Here is a 21,814-nt window from a genome sequence, read left to right on the forward strand (position 1 = left end):
CTTGTACCAACCCCGTGGAGCATGGTTGTGGCCACTTCCATGCTAGCCCAGACTCCTGCCCACATGGAGGCAGGAGAGATAATTGCAGCACTGGTTTAGAAATGGTGTTTGGCATTGAGTGGCCATCGCCTTAATCCACTCACTGCCCGCTGGCTTAGCCCTGCCCTGCCCAGCTGTGTGCTGAGCAGCTGCCACTTCCCAGGGCTGCACTGGGCAGAAGCTGCTCTGCTACAGTGGCATTAAAGTAGGGCAGGCAGGGTGTAAATATTTAAATATCCGCACTTAAGGAAAAGAAAAAAAATAGAAAGGGAAATGCCCTGCGTGCTGCACGCTGGGGGTTCCCCGCACGCTGCAGCTGCCCCCATACATGCACCCAGCCCCGCTGCTCGATGGCCCTTTGGCTCTTCGTGCCTGGATTACCGCGTGCCTATCGGCCTAATCAGCCCAAGAACATATGTCTGCCAAAGGACCTCTGACAGATTGCAGCCTGCAGTGCTCCACAGCTACAGGGAGCACCCTGGCAGTGCGTCCGACCCACAAACCGATTGCCCGTGGAGCTCGGGGTGCATGCACGCCAGCCCCAGTGGCTGCAAGCAAGGGCTGCTGCAAAGGGCAGGAGCTGCAGAGGGTGGATTGGGCTGCGGCAGCAGCACACGAGCTGTGCTTTGGGCTCAGGCTTTTCGCAAACCCAGCAAGGAGAAAAGGATGGAGAAATCTTGCCCGCCTCCTCCAGGGGCTGCAATGCTCTCCTCATTATTCCTTGCCAATGGCTCTTACTCGACACTCCATGTTCTTATGTCTAATTAACACACGCAACTGTGATTTATCAGCCAGGGAAGAGGGAGGCACACGTGTGCCCACTTGCAGCGTACAGCAGCCGCCAGCTGTGCCAGGATCTGTGTGGAACCACACCACCCTGGGTCTCACCACACCTCCTTGGCTGCCATCCCATCATCAGGACCATAGGGACAAAGGGGTTGGCGCAGTGCCACTCACTGTCCTCCTTGGTCTGGATGTAGAGCACGCTGCTGCGGACGCCGTCACCAGCCTGTGTGTAGGCCAGCACCTGCACGCTGTAGTTGGTGAACTTCTCCATGCCCCGCAGCTCCACTCTCTCCCGCGTGGTTGTGATGTTCTGCATCTCACCCCACTCTGTAGGGACATGGCCATCAGCTCCGTGCCGCCCCCCACGTACGCTCCACGTCCTGGGCATCAGCACCCACCTCCGTCCATGTAGAGGGACCAGAAGATGACCCGGTAGCCCTTGAGCACACCGTTGAGGGTACTGCGTGGGGGCTCCGACCAGGAGATGACGGCCACGTCCGACGTGATGGAGATGGCCCGCACGTTCTCCGGGGGCTGGCTGGGCACTGGGAGGGCACAGAGGGGATGGTCAACTTACTGTCCAGAGATGCACCCCACGGGCTCTGTGCTGGACCTCCCCATCGCCCTCTCTCTCCCCTCCCCAAACCCGGTGCCATGATCCTCCTCCTCCTCACCCCAGGGTTGCCAGGATGCTGCACTTCCCAGCAAGGGGCGAGCCGGCTGGATGCGAGGTAATTGCATCCAATTGCCCCATAAGAGGTAACTCTAATTTTTATGAGCATTTAAATGATGATACATCACGGTAACGACCCTCTTTGAAAATGATTATTGTTTCGTATTACTTAGGTGTAAAAATATAAGCACCATGTAATTAGGGACCGAGTATAATAAACTAATACAGATAGTCCGTTTGAACAAAATGAAGGTAATATAATTATGGAAAAGACACTATTGCTAAAACAGGGGCCCTTGAATACCCCAGGAGGAGTGCTAATGCAGCCAGGAAATGATCACGGTTTGACAGGCTAACGAGAGCCTTAATTAAGTATGAAAAACTGCTGCGCGAACGCACTGCAAAACTTTTTCTGCTCATTTCTGGAATGGTAGAGGCTCTCTGGATGGATGCCTTGCGCCCCGTAGCATCACCATCCCTCCATCCTTACCATCCTCCAGCGTGGTGGCATTGATCTCGCTGGAGGACGGCCCCGTCCCCGCGCGGTTGAAGGCCTGGACCACCACCCCATACTGCGCAAACTTCTTCAGGTTGTCCAGCGTGTAGACCTCGCTGTCTCCCGTGGCCTTCATCTCCACGATGCTGTACTGCCCGTTGCTGCCCGGGCTGTTCTCGCGGTAGCCGATCTGGTATCCACGGATCACCCCGTTCTGCAGCTCCTTCTTTGGGGCCTGAAGCAATGGGGACACAAAGGGGAGCGGCGTCACAGCGCTGACAGCCCCTCAGCCTTTAAATCAATCCGAACAGCGTTTCTCTGAAGCATTAAGAAATCGATAGGGTTGATTGTGAATTTATGTTACACAGCCGGCGCGATCCATCTCGCTGCAATACTCTCCGAACAAACGGAGTTATCTTCCAGGTGAACCTTATCATTCATTAATCCGCTTTCCAGAAGGGGGAGGGAGTCGGGGGGAGAAGCTGAAACCCTAAATTTATTGACTTCCCCTTCATTCTGAACTCCTAATTTTATAATCAATTTTTTTTCCTCATTCGACCTCCTGAAAAATAAATCTGATTCTGAACTCGATTGATCTGCGCTTGAGCAGCTGGCAACCAGACGTCTCAGTTTTCCCATGTTTATCCTCGCTTTCCCCGTGGCCCCCCATGGATATCCTATGAGATAATAAGCTCGTTACCAAACGCGATTAACACGTGATGTGGCTGAGCCGTGTGCCCGGCCCCTGGGTTTTGTGACATCTCAGGAGCTGTTCTCTGAGCTGCGAGGGGAAATGTGGGCCCAGAGTCCCACCAGTGGGGGTGGCCAAGGAGAGCCCACTGCCCCAGCCCCACGCACCTTCCAGGTGACCTGGATGCTCTGCGATGTCATCGGCTGCAAGGTGACATCCATCGGAGGCCCGTCAGGAGCTGTGGGAGGGAAGGATTGCACATTATCACAAAAAGTCCCATCCGAAGAGGGCTCTGCTCACATGCACCGCTACAGCACAGAGCAGAACCTGCTTCCTCCGTGCTGATGGTGAGCTCCTTGCTGGGCTCGCTGCGCCCGATCTTGTTGAAGGAGTACATGCGGATGCTGTACACGGAAGCAGGGTGCAGGTCCACGATGTTCGCCTGGTTGATGGTCGGGGAGATGTTTCGTGTTGACTGCTTGAAGTCCCAGGAATCTGGAAGAAGAAGCAAAGGGCAGTCAGCACCCACACCCCGTGCCAGCGTGCGATCCCCAAAGCTCTCTGCCACGCTGTGTCCCCCCGCCTTGCTGTTGTGCTGCTCACGGCTTGGCTTTCTGCAAATATTGCCTCTTTAAATATTCCCTTTCAAATGCTCCCACCGAACATAAATTAACATATTTCATTAATGCTGCTCTTTCCTTTCTTCATCAAAGCAGCCGGGATGCAGAATATTCCCTGCACGGAGGCAGCAGGGCCAGCTCCCCACCTGCCCCACAGCACAGCCAAGCCCACAGCGCGGGCTATGGAGGTCTGGGGGACACGGGGGGGCAATCAGCTCCTACCAGACTTGTTCTTGTACTCGATGTCGAAGCCGGTGATGATGCTGTTCCCATCAAAGCGCTGCGTCCAGCGCAGGTTCATGCTGCGGGCTTTCACCTCGCGGATCTCCAGTTCTGGGGGGTCAGGTGGCTCTGGGGGGATGGGGGTGGTTAGGAGCGTGGGGTGACAGGTGGAGCAGTGGGACCTTGAGGTGAGGCTCTGCTTGCTCCCGTGCCCAAGGTCATGGTGCTGTGAGCTCAATACCTTGCACGGTGAGCTGGATCAGGCCCCTGTCCTCGCCGTACGAATTGATGGCATGGCAGGAGAAGAAGACTGAGTCCCCACGGTCAGCCGGTTTCAGCTGTGGGTGTTTTAGGGACAGAAAAGCAGCCCCTTCAGATTTAGGCACCCCAAGAACCAAGTTTCCTACAGCCTGCAAACACAGCCTGCCCCCAGGCCCCATCCCCTTCTACTGCCTGATCTGGCGGGTTGGAACTGGATGATCCTTGAGGTCCCCTTCAACCCAACCAACCCGTGATTCTATGACCGCCTGCTCAGATGTGCATGGAGATTTCACGCTTTGAGGCAACGCACCTTTCGAACAAGGGCCCATTGGACAGCAAAGCAAAATCTGGTGCAAGGACAACCCAACTCATTGGGTTCCCCTTTTGGGGCCACCACAGCAAGCAGACAGTGGTCGTTTTGCAGCTCTTTCAAAGGCGCTGAATGCAGCAGCTGCGCAGTCACTGCAGCAGCACAAAATGGCCTGTGCTGGCGGAGCATGCCCAGGCATCCTCGGACCCGGGGACATCCATGACCCTGCCCTCACCTTGAGGGTGGAGATGACCTCGTCGCCGTTGTCCTTGGTGGCGATGGCGTAGCGCATGTTGCGGTCGGGGTCGATGACAGTGTCACCCTTCTCCCAGCGGATGATGATGGGCCGCTCGCCCCGCGCCGTGCAGTTCAGCTCCTTGCTCTGCCCCTTGATGGCGATGGTGGTGTTGGGGTGCGAGGTGATCATGGCGGGGACTGCGGGAGGGAGCAGGGCTCAGCCACCTGCCAGGCACCCCCTGGAGCCAGTGGGGCGGTGCTGGGTGCAGAGCCCCCCGAGAGGACACGCAGCCCTGAGCGGAAGCGTTTCGCTGCATTATACGGCTCAGGATCATAAAATAATGAAGCAGATAAATTTTATAATGCATAGCATTACACCGGGGTAGACAATAAAACGTGAAAGACAAATAACCAAGCGCACGCTATAATGAAGAGAAAGCCTCCAGTCGGAGACGTGCGAGTATGAATTATTGACTAAGGTTTTACACTCCCGAGGATGAGAGGAAGAATGTTTTCCATCACAGATTTGCATAATTCACTCGTATAAACCTGGGCAGAATATAGAGCGTGATTCCACAGCAGCAAGGCAGCAGCCTTTGCATTGCAGATGCTGGAGAGATATTTTTTCTTTTTCTTTTTTTTTCATATTCATCCAAACATGCAAAAGAGGGGAGGGGACACCTACTGCCCTGGCGTAGCACTCGGTGTGGTGGCACTGTGGAGCGTCACTGCAAATGGCACTACAGGGTATTGCAGAATGGTGGGTGGCATTGCAGAATGGCATTGTGGTATGGCATTGTGGGGTGGCACTGCAGTGTGGCATTGCAGTGTGGCATTGTGGGGTGGAACTGTGGGGTGGCATTGCAGTATGGCACTGCAGTGTGGCATTGCAGGTGGCATTGTAGGGTGGCATTGTAGGTTGCATTGGGGGATGGCACTGCAGGGTGTCATCACTGCGTGGCACCGCAGTTAGCACTGGGAGGTGACATTGCAGGGCGGCACTGTGGGGTGGCATTGCAGGTATCACCACTGTGTGACACTGCAGGTGGCACTGCAATGTGGCACTGAGGGGTGGCACTGCAGGGCGGCACTGTAGGTGGCATTGCCCAGCACTGCCTGCCGCTGGGAGCACCTGGCGTTGGGTGGCAGAACTGGGATGGATGCTGGCAGCACAAAGGGCACCTCGTGTCCCCTGCAGCACCAAGACTGGGGGCGGGGGCGGCCTGGGTAAGCCGAAAAAAATGTAATGCATAAACAAACAGCGCTGCTGAGTCCCGCAGTAATATATGATAATGACAATCCGCAAAGGCAACACACACTGTTATAATGGGACACAAGAGGCTCTAATGAGCTACGACTTCTCGGCTTTCTGTGGCAATGTAATTCAATTAGCAGCTAAGGAAACCTCTCCTCCAGAGCTGCCGTTTGCGGGGTGCAGCCTGTGCCCACGTGGCTGGGATGAGGCACGGCCTGGGTTGGGGTCGCCTCCTCTGCATGACCACTCCTCGGGAGCCCATGGGAACTCTGCCTGCAGCAGCTCCAGGATGGTACAGCACTACAAGCTGATGCAGGGCAGGGAAGAACCCGACCCATTGGGGTGCATGGGGAGCATGAGGGCAGGAAGTCTTCAGCCAGAGCATGGCCCTGGGGCTCAGAGGGCTGCAGAGGAGCCAGCCCCTTCCCTGCACACAGTGGCCCCGGGAGAGGAGCTCTGTTTCAGGCTCTGCTTTGCTGAAATGCACTTATTGATGTTTGATTAAAAGCAGCTCCTTGGATGTAAACATATCAACTTCTCTCAATTGCTGGGGTCCCAGGAGAGTGGCACATAGCCCAGAGCGGAAGAAAGCAGCAAAACAAACCAAAAGAAAACCCCGACCAGCTATGCAGGCAGTATGGGCAGGGCTGGGAGGCACGCTGTGCCACCACTGCACACCAGCCTGGTGATGCCCACGGTGACCAAGGGAAGGAGGATGCACGTGGCCAGAACTCCTGCAGCCGTCAGCAGCCTTCTGCACAGGGCAGACTCCTGCACGCCAGAGCTCCTGTTAACACGGCTCCGACAAGAGCCACGTCCCGTTTGCTGGGCAGAGATAAGGCTGTCCACAAAGGGAGCTGTCAGTGCCCCGCGTGCCATCCCCAGCCACACTGGGGCAGGAGCAGCTGCACAGCCCAGCAGTGACAAATGAATGAGAACGGTGACAGCGGTGACAAGGGCTGCGCCCGCCTTTCTCTCCCCCCTCTTTCTTGTTTAGAGCCAGCTCTGTGATGTTAATTTGATTGCACCCGTTTCAGCATCCTTTCTACACTGATTAGCTGAGTTCCACCTGAAGCATGAGATTAATTCAAATTGCATGGAAGCAATCAGTGATGCTCCTGCAGGAGGACACCGAACCTCCCAGCACCTCTGGTCCTGCCCGGTGCCCAGTGAGCCCCAACCACCAGCTCTGCCCTGGGGGTCCTGGACAGCCCTCATGCTCTGCTCTGGAGCACAAGGCAGTGTGCAGGCAGGTGCTAAATGCCATTTAGCACGCACTTCCGAGCTCCTCACCTGCACCTGTGCCAGCCCCCGGGCGCACGCTCGCAGCCTCCAGCAGCCCACACCTCTCGTTCTGCAGCGCGCTGGACCTGATGCTAACAAGTTGCTTTGGAAAGCACGGATGAACGCCCCCAGCCCTGCACAGCAGCGGGATGCTGCTGCGTTCAGACAGGTGCTGTGCTCAGGGCTGAGCAGAGCGATGTGGCAGTGAGGTCCCAGGGCCAGCACACGCCCTGGGCACTGTGCTCCCTGCGGTGCCCCAGCAGGGAACAGCACCATCGAAATTCCATTTGCACGCAGGTTTGCCACCACCTGACAAAGCAGCAGCTAACTCCTCCTGGCATCAGTGGGGCTGCTCCTGCTGCTCTGATTTATTGCCTCGGTCAGCGAGGGATGGGGCTGCACTTCCCATCCCGTGGTTTGGGTTCTGCTTAACTCCCACTTAACTCCGTCCGCAGTGGCCTGGCCTGAAGGACAAGCCTGCACTGATCTGGCTTTAATTGGCCTGACATTTCACTAAACAAACAAAAATCAAAAAATGAAACAAAACAAAGAGCCCCATATAATGCTTAATTGGCTGCGGTGCTTCGTCTACCTATTCATTCGAACCTTTTCAAAGGCTGCTGAGGTCTCTGGGAAATGTAAAAGCACATGCATAATAAGGTTATGTGCTATTCAAGTCAGCAAGCAACCTGTCCTGGGATGCAATTATACCAGATAGCAGGGACACGGCAGCAGTTCAAGCTCCAAGACTTCGGCACACTCACTCGGGATTAATCGCCTTGACTTTGTACCTGCACCTCATTGAAGTGGGTTGTTTGAAGTCGCTCGTTTCAGTTCATCAATCAGCAGGATAAATTAAACAGCTGACAGGGAGGGGAAAGGCTGCCCTCGGCCCTCCCCACGAGAAGCTGGCTGGGGATGGGGGGAAGCTGGCAAGGCAGCAATAAGACAAGCAGGGGGTGCTGGGGGCCAGCAGGAGCCAAACCGGGGCGCGGGGCAGGTGGGGAGCACAGCATGCTGCATGCCAACCCCACTGCCATGAGAGAGTTCTCCCTCCTGCACCTCTTCTGAGGGTTTGAACTCTTACGGCAGCCACAATCGAAGTAAATAGAGAGGCGCTGGAGATTATGTATTCTGCTGATAGCAACGGGAGAGGAATCCAATAATAAGCGCAGTTCAAACACGGTGTCTAACAACACTTCCCGGCCCAGCCCTGTCAAATTAGCAGAGCTATTTCCTTTCCTGCCGTATGATGTAGATTGATCGCCGGGTTTTATTAAGGACTAAGTGTTTTTAATAGCATAAGGGAAGTCTCCCCTGTAGGAGGGGAATCAATGCCCTCCATGCCTGCAATGATCCGGGGCTGCGTGGTGCTGGGGCTGCGCTGGGCTGCTCTCTGCACGCTGCAGGCTGTGATTCCCCATCCATCCATCTGTCCATCCATTTTTTGTCTGTCCATCTCAGCCCACCCCCAGCTCCATCCCAGCCGTGACCTGGCTACTTACTCTTCACGGTGAGGAACATGGACTTGCTGATGTCTGTGCCCACCCCATTGCTGGCCTGGCAGAGGTAGTAACCAATGTCCTCCTCCAGCACGTGGCGGATCAGCAGCGAGCTGTTGGGGAGGATCTGGATGCGGCCTGTCAGCGGGATGGGGTGGTACTGCTGGGGATTCCCACTGCCTGGAGGGGGAAGCAGAGATGCATCACTGAGTGCACAGCTGAGGCAGAGGGTGCTTGTGGGGCTCAGTGCTGGGGTGACCCAGCAAGAAGAGTACTTGCCCCACTTGCACAGAGGTCCCCATGCACTGCTATGTCCTCTCCCACGTACCTTTTGCATGTTTCCACATCACTTTAGGAGGAGGGTACCCATCAACGGAGCAATTCAGCACCCCGGCTTTACCATAAATGCCATCTTGGTTGTTGGGTTGAACCACAAACCGAGGAGGCACTGCATAACAGGAAGGAATCATAGAATCACAGAATCATTGAGGTTGGAGATGACCTCTAAAGTCATCTAGTCCAACCATCCACCTACCATCAATCCCACTAACCATGTTCCTCAGTACTACACCTACACATTTCCTGACTCCACCAGCTCCCTGTGCAGCCTGTGCCAGTGCATCACCACTCTCCTAGTGAAGATTTTCCTAATACCCAACCTGAACCTCCACTGGGGCAACTTCAGGCCATCACCTCTCATCCTATTGCTGTTTTCTGGCAGAAAAGACAGACCCCCACCTTGCTACAACCTCCCTCCAGGGAACTGGAGAGAGCAATGAGGTCCACCTGAGCCTCCTCTTCTTGAAAATTATCTCTGCCTGTTGTTCCCCAGCCTGATTCCATCTGCTCCCATCCATCCCTCCCACCTTCCCACCCAATGGGGGGATCCCAAAGCTCTCACCCCTCACGATGAGCTGCCTCTCGCGGCTGACTGTGGCGGCGGCATTGCTGGCGATGCACGTGTAGTTGCCATTGTGCTTGAGAGAGACACTGGAGATCTGCAGGGAGCTCATGAACTCCTTGCTCTCAATGGTGACGCCTGAGCCAGAGAGGATGACGTGCCCGTCCTTGCGCCAGGTGATGTGGATAGGCATGTCCCCAGAGGAGACCACGCAGGGGATGTAGAGGAGCTGCCCGATGGAGGCTGGTGGGAACTCGAATGGCTGGATCAGAGGAGGGACTGTGGAGGGGAGAGGCAGAGCACGCTGTACAGCCCCGCTGGGGGAAGCCCTCACCTATAGGGTTCAGGCCAGCAGAGGGATGAGGGGGATGAGGAAAAGCAGTGTGTCTCTGGCTCCTGGCGCTTGTCACAGGCTCGTGTATACCACTGAATCATTAAGGATGGTGAAGACCTCTAACATCAAGTCCAACTCTCCCCCACCCCCACCATGCCCATAAACTGGGTCCCTCAGTGCCACACCTCCACGTTTCCTGAACACCTCCAGGGGTGGTGACCCCACCACCTCCCTGGGCAGCCTGTGCTAGTGCCTGATTGCTCTTTTGGAGAAGAAATTTCTCCTAATGTCCAAACGGATTCTCCCCTGTTGCACCTTGAGGCCATCACCTCTCACCTTAGCCCCAGCACCATCCCACAGCAGGACGTGGCTTTGCAGAGGAGTGAGCCTGCTTGGGGCCAGCAGAGCAGTTCATAACCCATCGCCCCATCACCCAAAGCATTTGCTGATCAGAAACAGGCAGGCTTTTAACCACCCATAGCACTTCCAGGAGGAGTGGAAGATGCTACTGAGCAGGTGACAGTATGACATGACCATACACAGGGCAGCACAGGGAGCTGCCAGCCCCGGCCCCTCTGTGTGCATCAGCTGAAATTCCACCTCAGCATTTATCTGCTCACAGAAAAGCAGTTATTAGATGGATGCTTTTCTTGAAGGCTCTGGATTCAGAACCAGCCATTATCTTCCTGATAACTTAATTAGGCAACCGCAGCATCTCTGGCAATGTGGGAGGGGGAAGAAAGCAGAGAGAGGGAGACAATTAGCTTAACAAGGCTCAGCACCTGGTAGACGAGATCCTCTTTCCGCAGCCTCCATAATTAAATTAGCAGGCTGCCAATTGTCCCCTCGGCAGAAATAAGATGCCCTCTCATACAGACATGGAGCCCTGGCAGGCAGGGCTCATCGTGCCACTGTGCACGGCACCATCCCCACCCCACCCCTCACCCAGCGTGCTGCAAGGCTCTCAGTGCTCCAGCAGCACTGCTCAGGGCTCCAGGGATCGTCCAGAACCAGGCTGGCCTCATTTGGGTGGCCCAGAGCCCAAAGCCCATCCAAGCAGTCGCGAAGGGCAGCAATGCGGGTTGATCTTCACCCCAAGCCAGGCTGCAGCGACGTGGCTTGAGCTGCTGGAGTCATGGAGCCAGCAGCGCCCGCTTTCCATAATTAATGAATAATTAATTGGGAATGCACTGCAGTCTATTGCAGAGGGCTGGGCTTGTGCGTCTCCAAACACACCCCACAGGCCACTTGTGAGCACACAGCCTCTCAACAGAAGAGCTCTCCCTATTCTATCCCCCCTTAAACAGAGCTCAAACCTCATCCTTTCTCCCCAAATAATCTTGTGCTGCATGCTCTGTCTGCAGCACTTCCCGGGCTCTCTCCCACACATGGCACAGCCCTGGCACCACGCAGAGCCCCCGCATCACCCAGCACTGTGCTCCCACCGCTTCCTCTGGGCACAGCCAGGCAGCACGGCCCCAAGTGATTAATTAAAATGTTCCAAGATGTCTGCTGCTAAATAACGAGCTGCAGGGCACCTCAACAATGCAGAGAGCAGAGGATGCAGGAGGCTCCCAGTTGGGACGTAGGGCTGGGAGCCATGGGAGCAAGCAAGGGCTTGCAAATGGGTGGCGGATAGAGGATGGAGGTGCTGGCAGGAGGGGCCCATAAAGATTTTACTGCCATTGCTTGGGAAGCCTGCGTAATTCACTGGTGGCACTTAGTGTGGCCGCCAGGCACTTGTGGCAATAAAAGTTTTACGGTGCTCCATGCCGTCCTGAACTCAACACGGTCATATTTACTTACTCTGCTGCTTGGAGTGAACTCCAAAGGTAGCAGAGAGCAGCTCAATTCCCCTCTGCCCTCTGTCCAATGGGCAGCACGAGCAGCCAGGCTGGGCTGGGTGCAACTCCGTGGAATGAAGGTGGATGGATGGCACTGCATGGCAGCTCTCAGCCAAGGCAGTAAATCTGGGCTCATAGAGGTTTGCATGGCATTCACTTTCCAGGATATATGGATGAACTTCTGCGTCCGCCTCCCAGCAATGGGCACAAGGCGAAGTGTGTAACTCAGCATCCCTCTCTGATTTTGGTAAAGGGGAGGAACACAAAGGCTGGCTGCGGCCAGCAACAAGGGTGCAAGGGAGATCCATCCCCTTGGCACTGCCCAGAGGTTGTCTGCAGCCCACACTTCCGCTAGCAAAGCCTCGGAGAAGAGCATTAGCTAATCAAGTAGCAGCATCTATAATCAGCTTGATGCACTCTCTTGCTAACCTGATTCCTAATAAGAAAATGGTGGATGGGAGGGGAAGGAGGGGGATCAGCATAAGATCCGGTCCATAAATACCCTGCTCAGAGAGACAGAGGGAAAGCCAATTGGCCAGCTCTGTCCCAGCGTGGCTGTGTTTGTCTGAATGATTTACTGCAAACACTGCACTGGCGACGGGCAGAGCCGACCCGACAACTCTGAGGACGGGAGATACGATAGCACTGTGCTCATAACACAATCTCAGCAAGTCACTGGGAGGGAATGCATCCGACTCAATTCATTAGGACTGATAGCTCCCTCAATGGGGCTGAATAATTGATGGCCTGTAGAAGCTTTTAAGATGTTCTATACGCTCGGAAGACCGAGAGTATTATTTTTTTAAAAGCTAACACACAGAGAAAAACATCAGTGAAGGTGATCCGAGCAAAGGTTAGATGTTTTAATACACTGTGTTTACACCGTAAATCCTTGCTCCGCCGCGTGTAGCAAGAAATGGAGCTGGTGCAGCAGCAAGCACACAGGTGGGTGAGAGGTGCGATGCAAGCACAGCGTTTGGGCTGCAGGGCATCCCCTGCAATGCCTCTCTGCCTTCGCCCTTCACAGAGATGGTCCCAGCACCACCTGAATGTCTGACCCAGGCCACCTCTGCAGCTCCTTACCTTTCACCGTGACGTGGACGCTCTGGCTGATGGAGAGCTGGGGCTGGATCAGCACGCTGCACAGGTATTCCCCTTCATCCATGCCTTTCTGGACGTCCATCAGCTTCAGGGTCCCGTTCTCAAAGACCACTTGGCGGTGGTTATCGGGTAGCAGCAAAGAGTCCTTGTACCACTTGATGGAGTAATACGGGTACCCGATCACCCTGCAGTTGATGAAAGTGTCCCTACCCGCGACCGCCGTTATGTTCTTCATCGCCCGGATGCTCGGGGGACCTACATAGTGGGGAGGAAGGAAGAGGCAGGCTAGGTTAATTCCGAAGGGCGGTTTGTTTGCACACAGATCCACTGCAAATGCTGCTGCTGCCCCTCAGAGGGACACCAGAGGCTGCTGGGAGACACCTGGGGAGTGCTCCCAACCACCCCAGCTGCGCTGCCAAATGGCCTTGGTGCAGAGCTGCACGCAGGGACCTCCCTTCCATTTGTACATTTATTTATTTTAACTGAAAAAGCCCATTCCGTGCCTCTCACTGGTTGCCTGAGTACTGCCCAAAGCCAGCTCGCCCCCTGTTCCCAGCTGCTCTCACGCTGGCTGGAGGACTGGAGGCATGCTGCAGGTGAGTATTATAACAAGAGGTTTCATGCTTCAGTAATTATATTGTTCTTGTGGCTGTCATATAAAATAGCAAACCCATCTGCAGATTAACTCCATCTTGGCTCCTCACTCTAAGTGGTGAGGATGACAGCTTAGCAGACACCCCAGATAAGCCAACGTTGCCTTTAGTGAGTTTCCTTACATTAAGTCCCACTGCCCCCAGATGACGGACACCCATCAGCTGTTGGGAAGGTTTGGGTGGGAGATGCTCTGTCCCCATGGAGCAAGGAGGTTTCTGAGGGCACAGCAGCATGGATTCCCCCTCCCGATGCACCATAAGAGGGAGCAGGGAGAGATAAATTAGCATCTGTAACTGTCTCCTGGGCCTGTTGGAGGGACTTGCTCAATTCCAAGGCAAAAAAAAAAAAGTCTGAATCTTATCTAGTGACAGGCAGTCAGGGACCAAAAGAGGGAGGGAAAAAAAAAGAAGACAATGAAACATCCTCATTCAAAACGCTGCAATTGGTTCTCGTGGCTGGGACATGAACTCGCTCCAAATTTAGCAGTAAATGGCAGCAAAATTCAGACTCTCCCGGGATCCCAGCCAAAAAGCCACTAGATCCATTTCAAACCTGAGACACAGACAAACACAGCTCTTCAAGCCTCTTTCTCAGTAGATAAATTAATGTTACCTTGACTCTGCTCCCACCTACGAGCCTAGAAGCTTTAACTGGTGATTATGAATGGGCAGGGGTTTACAGCACACCCCGTGCCCTGCAGAACACCCTACAACACACAGAACAACGCGCTCCAGTGTGACAACGCAGTGATTCACACAGCTGTGGCTTTAGCAGACAAAGAAAACACAGACACAACACATCCAAGCTCATTTTCCATCATTCCCCGTGCTGCCTCATCATCACTTGTAACGGGATCGGGGCTGGATGGGGTGAGCTGGGGTCCTGGGTTGGTTTGAGGACACATCACTGGTGAATGCAGAGGAATGGACAGCACAGGTCACTTCTGAGCCACCAGGAGGTCCTTCATGGAGGTGCTTGCTGCACAACGCTGGGAAGGGTGAAAGCAGAGCCCAGCAGGGAGGCGTTGCCCCTCCGGAAAGTGTTGCTCTGGATGCGCACTCAGTTCAGTGCCCTGCTCTGCGCCACGGGGAAGATCCATCCCATGGGTCTGGGAGCCAGCAGAGCTGCAGGGGGGTCAGGCATGGAGGGATCTGCACGGCTGGGAAAGGGCAGGGGCGAGGAGGAACAGAACACAACCAAAAGCCCAGTAAAAGCCCTATTCTGATATTTAAAAGTAGACAGGCACCTCTTACGTTTATTCGCGCTTGGTATTCGGCGCTGCCCACCGAGTTCCGCGCGGTGCACCGGTACACGCCGCCGTCCTTGATCTGCGGGCTGGTGACGTTCATGTGGCTCACCGTGGTGCCGTCCGACATGGTGTACTGGTTGGTGCGGTGCCCGTTGTCCCGCGGGATGGGCTCGTCGTCCAGGGCCCAGGTCACGGTCGGGGGCGGCGCGCCCTTGGCGGCACACATCAGGGAGAACTGCTCCCCGGGGTTCACCACCTTCTCGCTGAAGGAGGAGACGATGCGGGGGGTCCCATCTGGGGGCACCCAGCGGGAGCGGGGTTAGGGCACGGCTGCAGTCACCCGCACGGATGCGCCCGTGCCCCTGCGCCCTGTGCGCCCTCGGCTCAAAGGGTGCCCATCCCTGCTCCAACACCCAATGATCGCCATCCCATTGTCACAAAAAAGGCGAGAAGATGCCTTGTGGAAGGCAGGGTACCCACCCTGCTGGCACTCGCTTCCCTCTCTCCTTGCATAAAGCATTCAGGGATGAGGCAGCTCGGAAAGGGGCAGAGAAAAAGCCACCACCAACCCCCGCCCCGAGGAAGCCAGCTCACCCTCCAGCATGATGATGGAGAAGTCCTGTGCTGTCTGAGACTTGCGGGTGGCAAAGCACTGGTAGGCTCCAGAATGGCTCTTTTGTGCTGCTGTGATGAGGAGGGTCTCATTGCTGATGCCCCGGATGGAGATGAAGTCATCCACCACCACCAAGTCTGTGTTGCGGTACCAACGGATGACGTACTCAGGGGACCCACTGAGGGCACAAGAGAGGATGACGGTGCTGCCGATGCCCGTCTTGAGCTTCTTTGGTGTGAGAGTCACACGCAGAGGGTCTGTGCGAGAGAGGGTGAGAGCAGGTGACACGTTGGGGATGCTGAGCAGCGGGTGCCTCCTTTGCCTTTCCATCTCTGGAATCACCAGCCTACATGCACAATGTCACCACACAGCCTGGGTGGCAACCCTGTCCTCCCTCATGCTGCTTAATGGGTGTTAATGTTGGGACGGCAGTGGGGATGTGGCTCTGTGATGGGACGGTGCCGAGTGGAGACGCGCCAGGGCAGCCCGGGTGCTGCTGGTGGCTGCAGGAACCCCCAGGAGCAGAACAGGCAGTAAATATTTGGCCTGCCCAGATGGTATTTACTGTTTGGCTGGAGCTTATTTTACGTAAATCAGCAAAACAAAGCACAGAGGCACCTCGCAGAACATTGCCATGCAGCAATTTACATCCCGTGGTATTGCACTGCTTTTTCCAGAGGTCCCGATTAAAGCGGTAAATCAGGGGATGGCTGCAGATCTGCTGCAGCAGCATTACAAACTCCCCCCGAACGCCCCGAGCACCACATCGGACACGCTGCGTAGCGAGGCACGCCAAAACATAAAGCTTTACGGTTTTGCAGAGATAGACAGGAGGCAGCTCACCCCTCCAGCACTCACCGATGACCGTGAGGGTCCCCGTGACCTCTGCAGACCCGAAGGTGTTGGTCACCTCACAGATGTAGGTCCCGCTGTCCTCCACGCGCAGGTCGGCGATGCTCAGCCCCGTGATGCGTTTGGCCCAGCGGCCGTCGGCAGGCAGCGGACGCCCGTCCTTGAGCCAGCGGATGGCAGGGTTGGGGTATCCCGAAGCGATGCAGGGCAGCTCCACCAGCCGGCCTGCACGCACCTCCCGTGACTGGAAGCTGTCTAGCATGGTGGGGATGGACTCAGCTGGGTCTGCGTTTGGAGAGGAAATCAACTCACCCGGAGAAGGAGCGGAGATGCACTCCTGCTCCCGGGCAGTGTGCTCCCTGGGCACTGAGCTGATGGGGACACAGGGAGCAGTGGGGCAATGCTGTGTCACCCGGTGGAACCTCCCCAGGGAGCCTCACCCGAGCGGCTGGTGGGATGGATAAACTCAGCACTGTAGGAATTACTCAAGGTGACACTTAATTGGTGCAAAATACACAAATTCTGTGGCACATTTCAAAATTTACAAGCAAAAGGGGCCCATCAGGCAGCTGGGAAAGGAGAAAATTAATCACCAAGTCTCAGGCGTGAAATTAAATTCCAGGGGAAAGAAACCTCTTTCATTACTCCCAAGCAGAAGTAAAACGCTGTGACGTGTAAATAATGACAGCGACCAGGAGGGGACAGAGGCACATCGAGGGAGAGGGAACGGGGTGCCCTGTGGCTGCCCACTCTTCTCTCTGGGATCCAACAGGGGCGGGTCGAGGAATCTCAGCCATTCCCAACCCCATCCCAAGCCCTCTGCGGGGGTTAATTCAAGGAGTTAATGCGGGAACCATGCACACGAGGCTAGAAAAACCATATGGCAGAGCACGGGCGAGCTGCAGCTGACGGGCGGGAGAGACGATGCAGCTCCCGAGCAGAGTAATTTGGGCAGTGAGCGGAGCCGGGAGCGCCCGGAGCCAGCCGGCACTACGGACTGCGCCGCTCGGCTGCAGTATCGCTTGCATCTTCGTCACATCGCGTCAGGCTGCTCACATCGCCGGCTGTCACATCGCATCGCCGCGCGCCCCGTCGCCTCCTGCTCGGGGTGCTGCATGGCACGGCTGCCCACCGCCGGGCACTGGGGCACGGCATGGGCACCCCGTGGTCCTCGCACCCCCCTGGGACATGGGTAGGGGTGCACCCAGAGAGGGGCAGGCAGGCTGGGTGCTGTCCACAGGGCTGGATGGGACTGGGCTCATCGCTGGCACACCTCGGGAGCCACGTGCTCACCTGACACCGAGAGCCTGGCCCCGTTGCTCTGCCGCGTCTCCCCGCTGTACTTGTGCTTGGTGATACACCTGTAGGTGGACAAGGCATCTTCCTTCTGCACGTCCGATATGTACAAACCTCCATAAGAAGTAATAAAAAACCTATTTTCTGGAGACACAAAGAGGAAAGGGAGGGGAAGGGTGAGTGTGTCCTCGCACCACGTGCTTTTCTCCTTTTTGCAACCCCTGCTCTCGGGGTTGGCATCACCAGGGCTGCAGTTTAGGTTGGCAAGGATGAGTGCTGCACATGGGTGTGCAACAGCAGCCCACATGTCCTTGGGCACTGCACTCCCCCAGAGCATCGCTCATGCTGTGGCATACATCCTGCCCGTGCACTGAGGTATGTGGGCTGTCCTTGCAGCCTGCCTGGTCCCAATGCCAGTGCCCAGCTGCACAGTGCTGGCTGTGCAGGATGCTGCAGGGCACAGCCCTGGGCTTGCAGTGATTCTGTGGCTGCAGTTGAAGAAGGGAGCACAGGCAATGAAGCCCATCTTGGTGTGCTGCATAGCAACGCTGCAATTAAAAGTGAATCTGTCCTGCTGAGTTAATAATTAGCTTAACTTACTTAGAAGCGTGTGAAAACAAATAAGGGCTTGAGTTGATAGTGGAGCACCGGGGGAAGATTGCCGAGGCCACCGGGTGGCACAGCACAGTCCTGTGGCACTGCCTGGCTGCCTTCAGGTAAGCTCATGCACGGGGGAAAGGCACGAAAAGCAAACCACCAGAACAGCCTCTGGAGAGGATGGCAGAACTTCTCCCTGCCCCCAGAAGCAGCGCTGGAGGCTGCAGATTGACACAAATCAGTTCTGCACCCAGGAACTGGAGTGCCTGCATCACAAAAGCCAAGTGGAGGGCAGCCCTGACCCCGCTGGCACTGCCCCAAATCCCACTGTAGCTCAGCTGGACAGGTGGGTTTGACTCTAACTGAGAGTATTTGGGACTCCAGACAGAGGAAATAGAAGCCTCACTAAGATGCAAGCCAAGCTGTGGTTTAATGGAAGGCAGGAGAAAATTGAGCACCCCATGAGCCCCGCACAGGACTGGAGGGGCCGGTGCCCCACACCATCAGTTGGTGGCATGAAAAGCTTCATGCAAACCTCTGTAAAAGGGAAGGGGGAGCAGTCCTGCAAACACAGCTGAAATAACATGCAAATCAAGCATTAATTTTTCATCTCCCATCAAACCAGTAAGCAGAGAGCTTTGGCTGCACTGGAATTTGAGAAGGGGGGAGTCAGTTTCTATGGTAACAGCTGCTGCATTTTGCAAAGTGCTCCGCAGCCCCAGCTGGCCTCCCCCACAGCGCGCACTTCTGTGCATGCCTAACTGCAGCCCTGCTGCCAGGCACGCTCACAAGTGCTCTGGAAACAAAGACTTGGAGAGCAGCAGCAATGTGCGGGGACCCAGGAGCATCGGCAGCACCACAGGGACCTCGTGCCACCTTGGACACTTGGCTCCTGGAGCTCACCAGCATGCACAGATCTAGATGAAGCTTGTGAGTTGGGTAAGAGCCAGACAGAAGTTTGGCTTTAATGATGCCATGGCATTAAATGTAAGGTCTACACAACCTGACAGCACAGCCTCAATTCTTTTTTTTTGTTTTTTCTTCCCAACGAGGGACAAATAACTTGGTTGAGGAGCACTGCACTGGTTCAAGGGAAAGATGCAGGGCAATAATTGATGTAAGCAGGTCTGACGGAGACCTCACCGGAGTGACTTATGGCTCAGTTAGCCAGCGAGATTAACGTCGAAGGTCGCCGAGCAAAATCAGATCTTTCTGCCTGCCAGGAGGTGGAAAAGCTTTACAGGATGCAGAGGATTAAGTACATCCACAGCCAGGCTGGAGCTATGTGCCTCTAATAACTCTTTCAGCCAGATCTCAGCTGCTTCTGTGGCAAAGGCTTTGCAATACCCTTCTCCCCTCTCCCTGTTGTGGGGCACCCATCACCAGAGACCTCATCAGCAGGGTACCCACCACCGAGGTACCCATTGCCAGGGTACCCACCACCCAGGTATCCATCACTAAGGTACCCATCATTGAGGAATCATCACCAGAGTACCCATCACCAAGGAACCCATAACCAGAGTACACATCACCGAGGCGCCCATCACTGGGGTACCCACCACCAGGAAAAAGTGGTGCTCTCCTGCATGCAGAACATTAGGAGGATCTCCCCCTGCACACACACACATCCGCATGCATTCCCTGTTACTGAAATCCCATCCCCATCCAGCAGCCTGTAGTGACATGAAGCTCCAGCGTCAGTCCCAAGGGCCTTCCAATTCCAAGAGAAAAATTACTGTCGATACAGGTTACCAGTTACCACTCCATCCAATATAGATTTATAAAAACAATGGGGTCAGGGCTTCAGGAGAGAGCACACTTTATAGTTCATGAGACTAATGAGATAACTTTCCCTTGGTACTCTGGGGCCAATATTTCCTTACGCAGTCTATTTTAACTGCTGGAGAATCAATAGGTGCCAGCATTTATGAATTAGCCATACTTGGAGCATATGCAACCCAAGGCATCCTGGACAAATTCAATAAATGTTTGGTGCTATTTGTGGCCACGTTTAAAGTGACAAATGCCTCCCTTGGGTGAAAGGCATGGAGAGGGAAGCCCCAAAGTACACAGCCCGTGGTTTCCCTGCGTGGGAATGAGAAGCCTCCCAAATGCCATTCACCAAAGGGAGCCAGGAGGGACTCGTGGTCCACTCCATGTTCCTCAGACCAGGGCTGGGCCATGGCACCACATGTCCCTTCATCCCAGTGCCTGACCCCGGGGTCACTGCCATAGCAAACACCTAAAGCGGAGGGCGCCCGGATTAGGCGCGAAGATTAAAGATCCATCCATCCATCCCAGAGATGGTAAATAGGAGCTGCGACTCGAGCCCAATGCAAATTTAATAAGAGCTGCACGATATCTGACAGATTTATTTACATGTTTCCCTGCACACAGGATCCCAGGGGACGTGTAAGGCAGTCGCAGGCTCCCCAGCCCTTTCAAAGGAAACACATTTCTCCTACGTAGCCAATGCAAAGCTGAGCAGCCCAGCACCCAGCACAGCGCTTCCACCTTGAAGTTCCGTGGGCATCTGTAAAATCACCGACTCCAGCTGAGTAAGTGGGTCACGCTTTGCACCAAAGGGCTCCCTGCCTTCTTTCTCCTCCTCCTCAATCCAGGAGGAACGGGGCTTTGCTGGAACGAGAATACCGTGTCCTAGAAACGTCGCTTTGGGGAGGCTGCGGCACTGCACCCCAGCTTTGCTGCATCCCAGGCACCACAGTGGGGTGGCGGCAGCTTTCAGAATGGTTCCCTCCAGAGGATGATGGAGGGGATATTGGGACGAAGGCGCAGCCCTGCAGCCAGCTCTGTGTGTGCTCACCAGTGTCCAGTGCGGTGCCAGCTGCCAGCATGTGCACAAGAGCTGGAGCTCACGGTGAGCTTTGTGCAAAAGCCCTAAAAACCCCTCCCAGACAGCTGCAGAGCATCACCAGGACCTCCCCTTGCAGACCTAAATTTAATCCCTCCCCACGCTCACTCCTGGCCAGAGCACCACAGAAGCACTGAATCACAGCAGCACGCAAGGCCACCCCAAAATCTACACCCCCCCCGCCAGGCTGAGACCCACACAGCAGGGATGGAAGTCAGGGAGTCACGGCAAGCTGCCCACCTCCCCCTCCCCTTAATCTCCTTTATAAGCATGGTTCTATCTCCTCCCATTACAGGATTAACACCCATCTCTCATTCTCCTCTTGCAACAAGATTTTATTTCTAATTACGCTGTAATAAAACTGGGCGCGCTCCCAGGGTTGCTTCCAAATGACTTGTAGACACTCGGTGAGATTGGATCCTACTCGGGCCCATTGTCAGCGCGCCTGCCTGACATTCATTAGACATGCATGAGGGAGATGTTTTAAGAATGGAATTGCATTTAAATGGGCTTTCTGAGAAGGAGAGATGAAACAAAAAAAAGAGAGGCAGAGGGAGAAAAAGAAGCTGGAGCGGCTGAGGAGCGGATGTAATTGTCACCACGCTGTCACACAGCTGCCAGGCGGCCCTGCTCTGTGTCCCAGTGGCACAGGAGGGGCCAACGGGCCAAAGGGCCAAGGGGCCAGGGTCTGGCACTAATCCCCCAATAAACCCCATCCCGTGCCCTCCAGAGCTGCAGTACAGCAGCGGATAATTTTCTGCTGAATTACCTCTTAATGCGGTACAGAATTACCTGCAGGACAGCGGGCTGCAGGGGACAAATGAATAAGCATCAAAGGAAACGTCCTGGTTTTCCCCAGCCTTGTGTTTGGTTCTGACCACCGGATTTACGGCTGGGGGCAGCGGTGTGGGAACAGCCCCTGCAAACAGCTGCACAACAGAGCTGGGCTCTGCATGACAGGGCTGTGCAATGTACAGTGGAGCTCTGCACCGCACGACTGAGCTGTGCACTGCATGATGGAGCAGTGCACTGTACAACGGAGCTGTACAGTGTATGATAGAGCTCTGCTCTGTACAGTGGAGCAATGCACTAAATAACAGAGCTGTATGCTGTACAATGGAACTG

The 21,814-nt window shown here is 55.2% G+C and overlaps 1 protein-coding gene across 2 annotated transcripts in view; it reads right to left on the reverse strand.

Annotated features, from left to right (window-relative positions):
* Nucleotides 1-21,814, reverse strand: part of DSCAML1 (DS cell adhesion molecule like 1) — a 78,894-nt gene that overhangs the window by 9,208 nt on the left and 47,872 nt on the right. The window contains exons 4-19 of one of the 2 annotated variants that reach the window (XM_010723738.3): nt 17,218-17,364; nt 15,931-16,209; nt 15,054-15,329; nt 14,457-14,753; nt 12,539-12,811; nt 9,278-9,556; nt 8,705-8,824; nt 8,380-8,556; nt 4,334-4,533; nt 3,769-3,865; nt 3,528-3,656; nt 3,013-3,180; nt 2,853-2,923; nt 1,989-2,229; nt 1,224-1,370; nt 997-1,152 (exon numbers count right to left, since the gene is read on the reverse strand). In XM_010723738.3, the coding sequence (XP_010722040.1) occupies nt 997-1,152; nt 1,224-1,370; nt 1,989-2,229; nt 2,853-2,923; nt 3,013-3,180; nt 3,528-3,656; nt 3,769-3,865; nt 4,334-4,533; nt 8,380-8,556; nt 8,705-8,824; nt 9,278-9,556; nt 12,539-12,811; nt 14,457-14,753; nt 15,054-15,329; nt 15,931-16,209; nt 17,218-17,364 (3,057 nt within the window). Of the gene's footprint in view, nt 1-996; nt 1,153-1,223; nt 1,371-1,988; nt 2,230-2,852; nt 2,924-3,012; nt 3,181-3,527; nt 3,657-3,768; nt 3,866-4,333; nt 4,534-8,379; nt 8,557-8,704; nt 8,825-9,277; nt 9,557-12,538; nt 12,812-14,456; nt 14,754-15,053; nt 15,330-15,930; nt 16,210-17,217; nt 17,365-21,814 lie in introns of those variants that run through there. The other variant, XM_031556897.1, reaches the window with a different exon arrangement.

This window comes from Meleagris gallopavo, chromosome 26, assembly GCF_000146605.3.
Source record: "Meleagris gallopavo isolate NT-WF06-2002-E0010 breed Aviagen turkey brand Nicholas breeding stock chromosome 26, Turkey_5.1, whole genome shotgun sequence".
NCBI classification, from domain to species: Eukaryota; Metazoa; Chordata; class Aves; order Galliformes; family Phasianidae; genus Meleagris; species Meleagris gallopavo.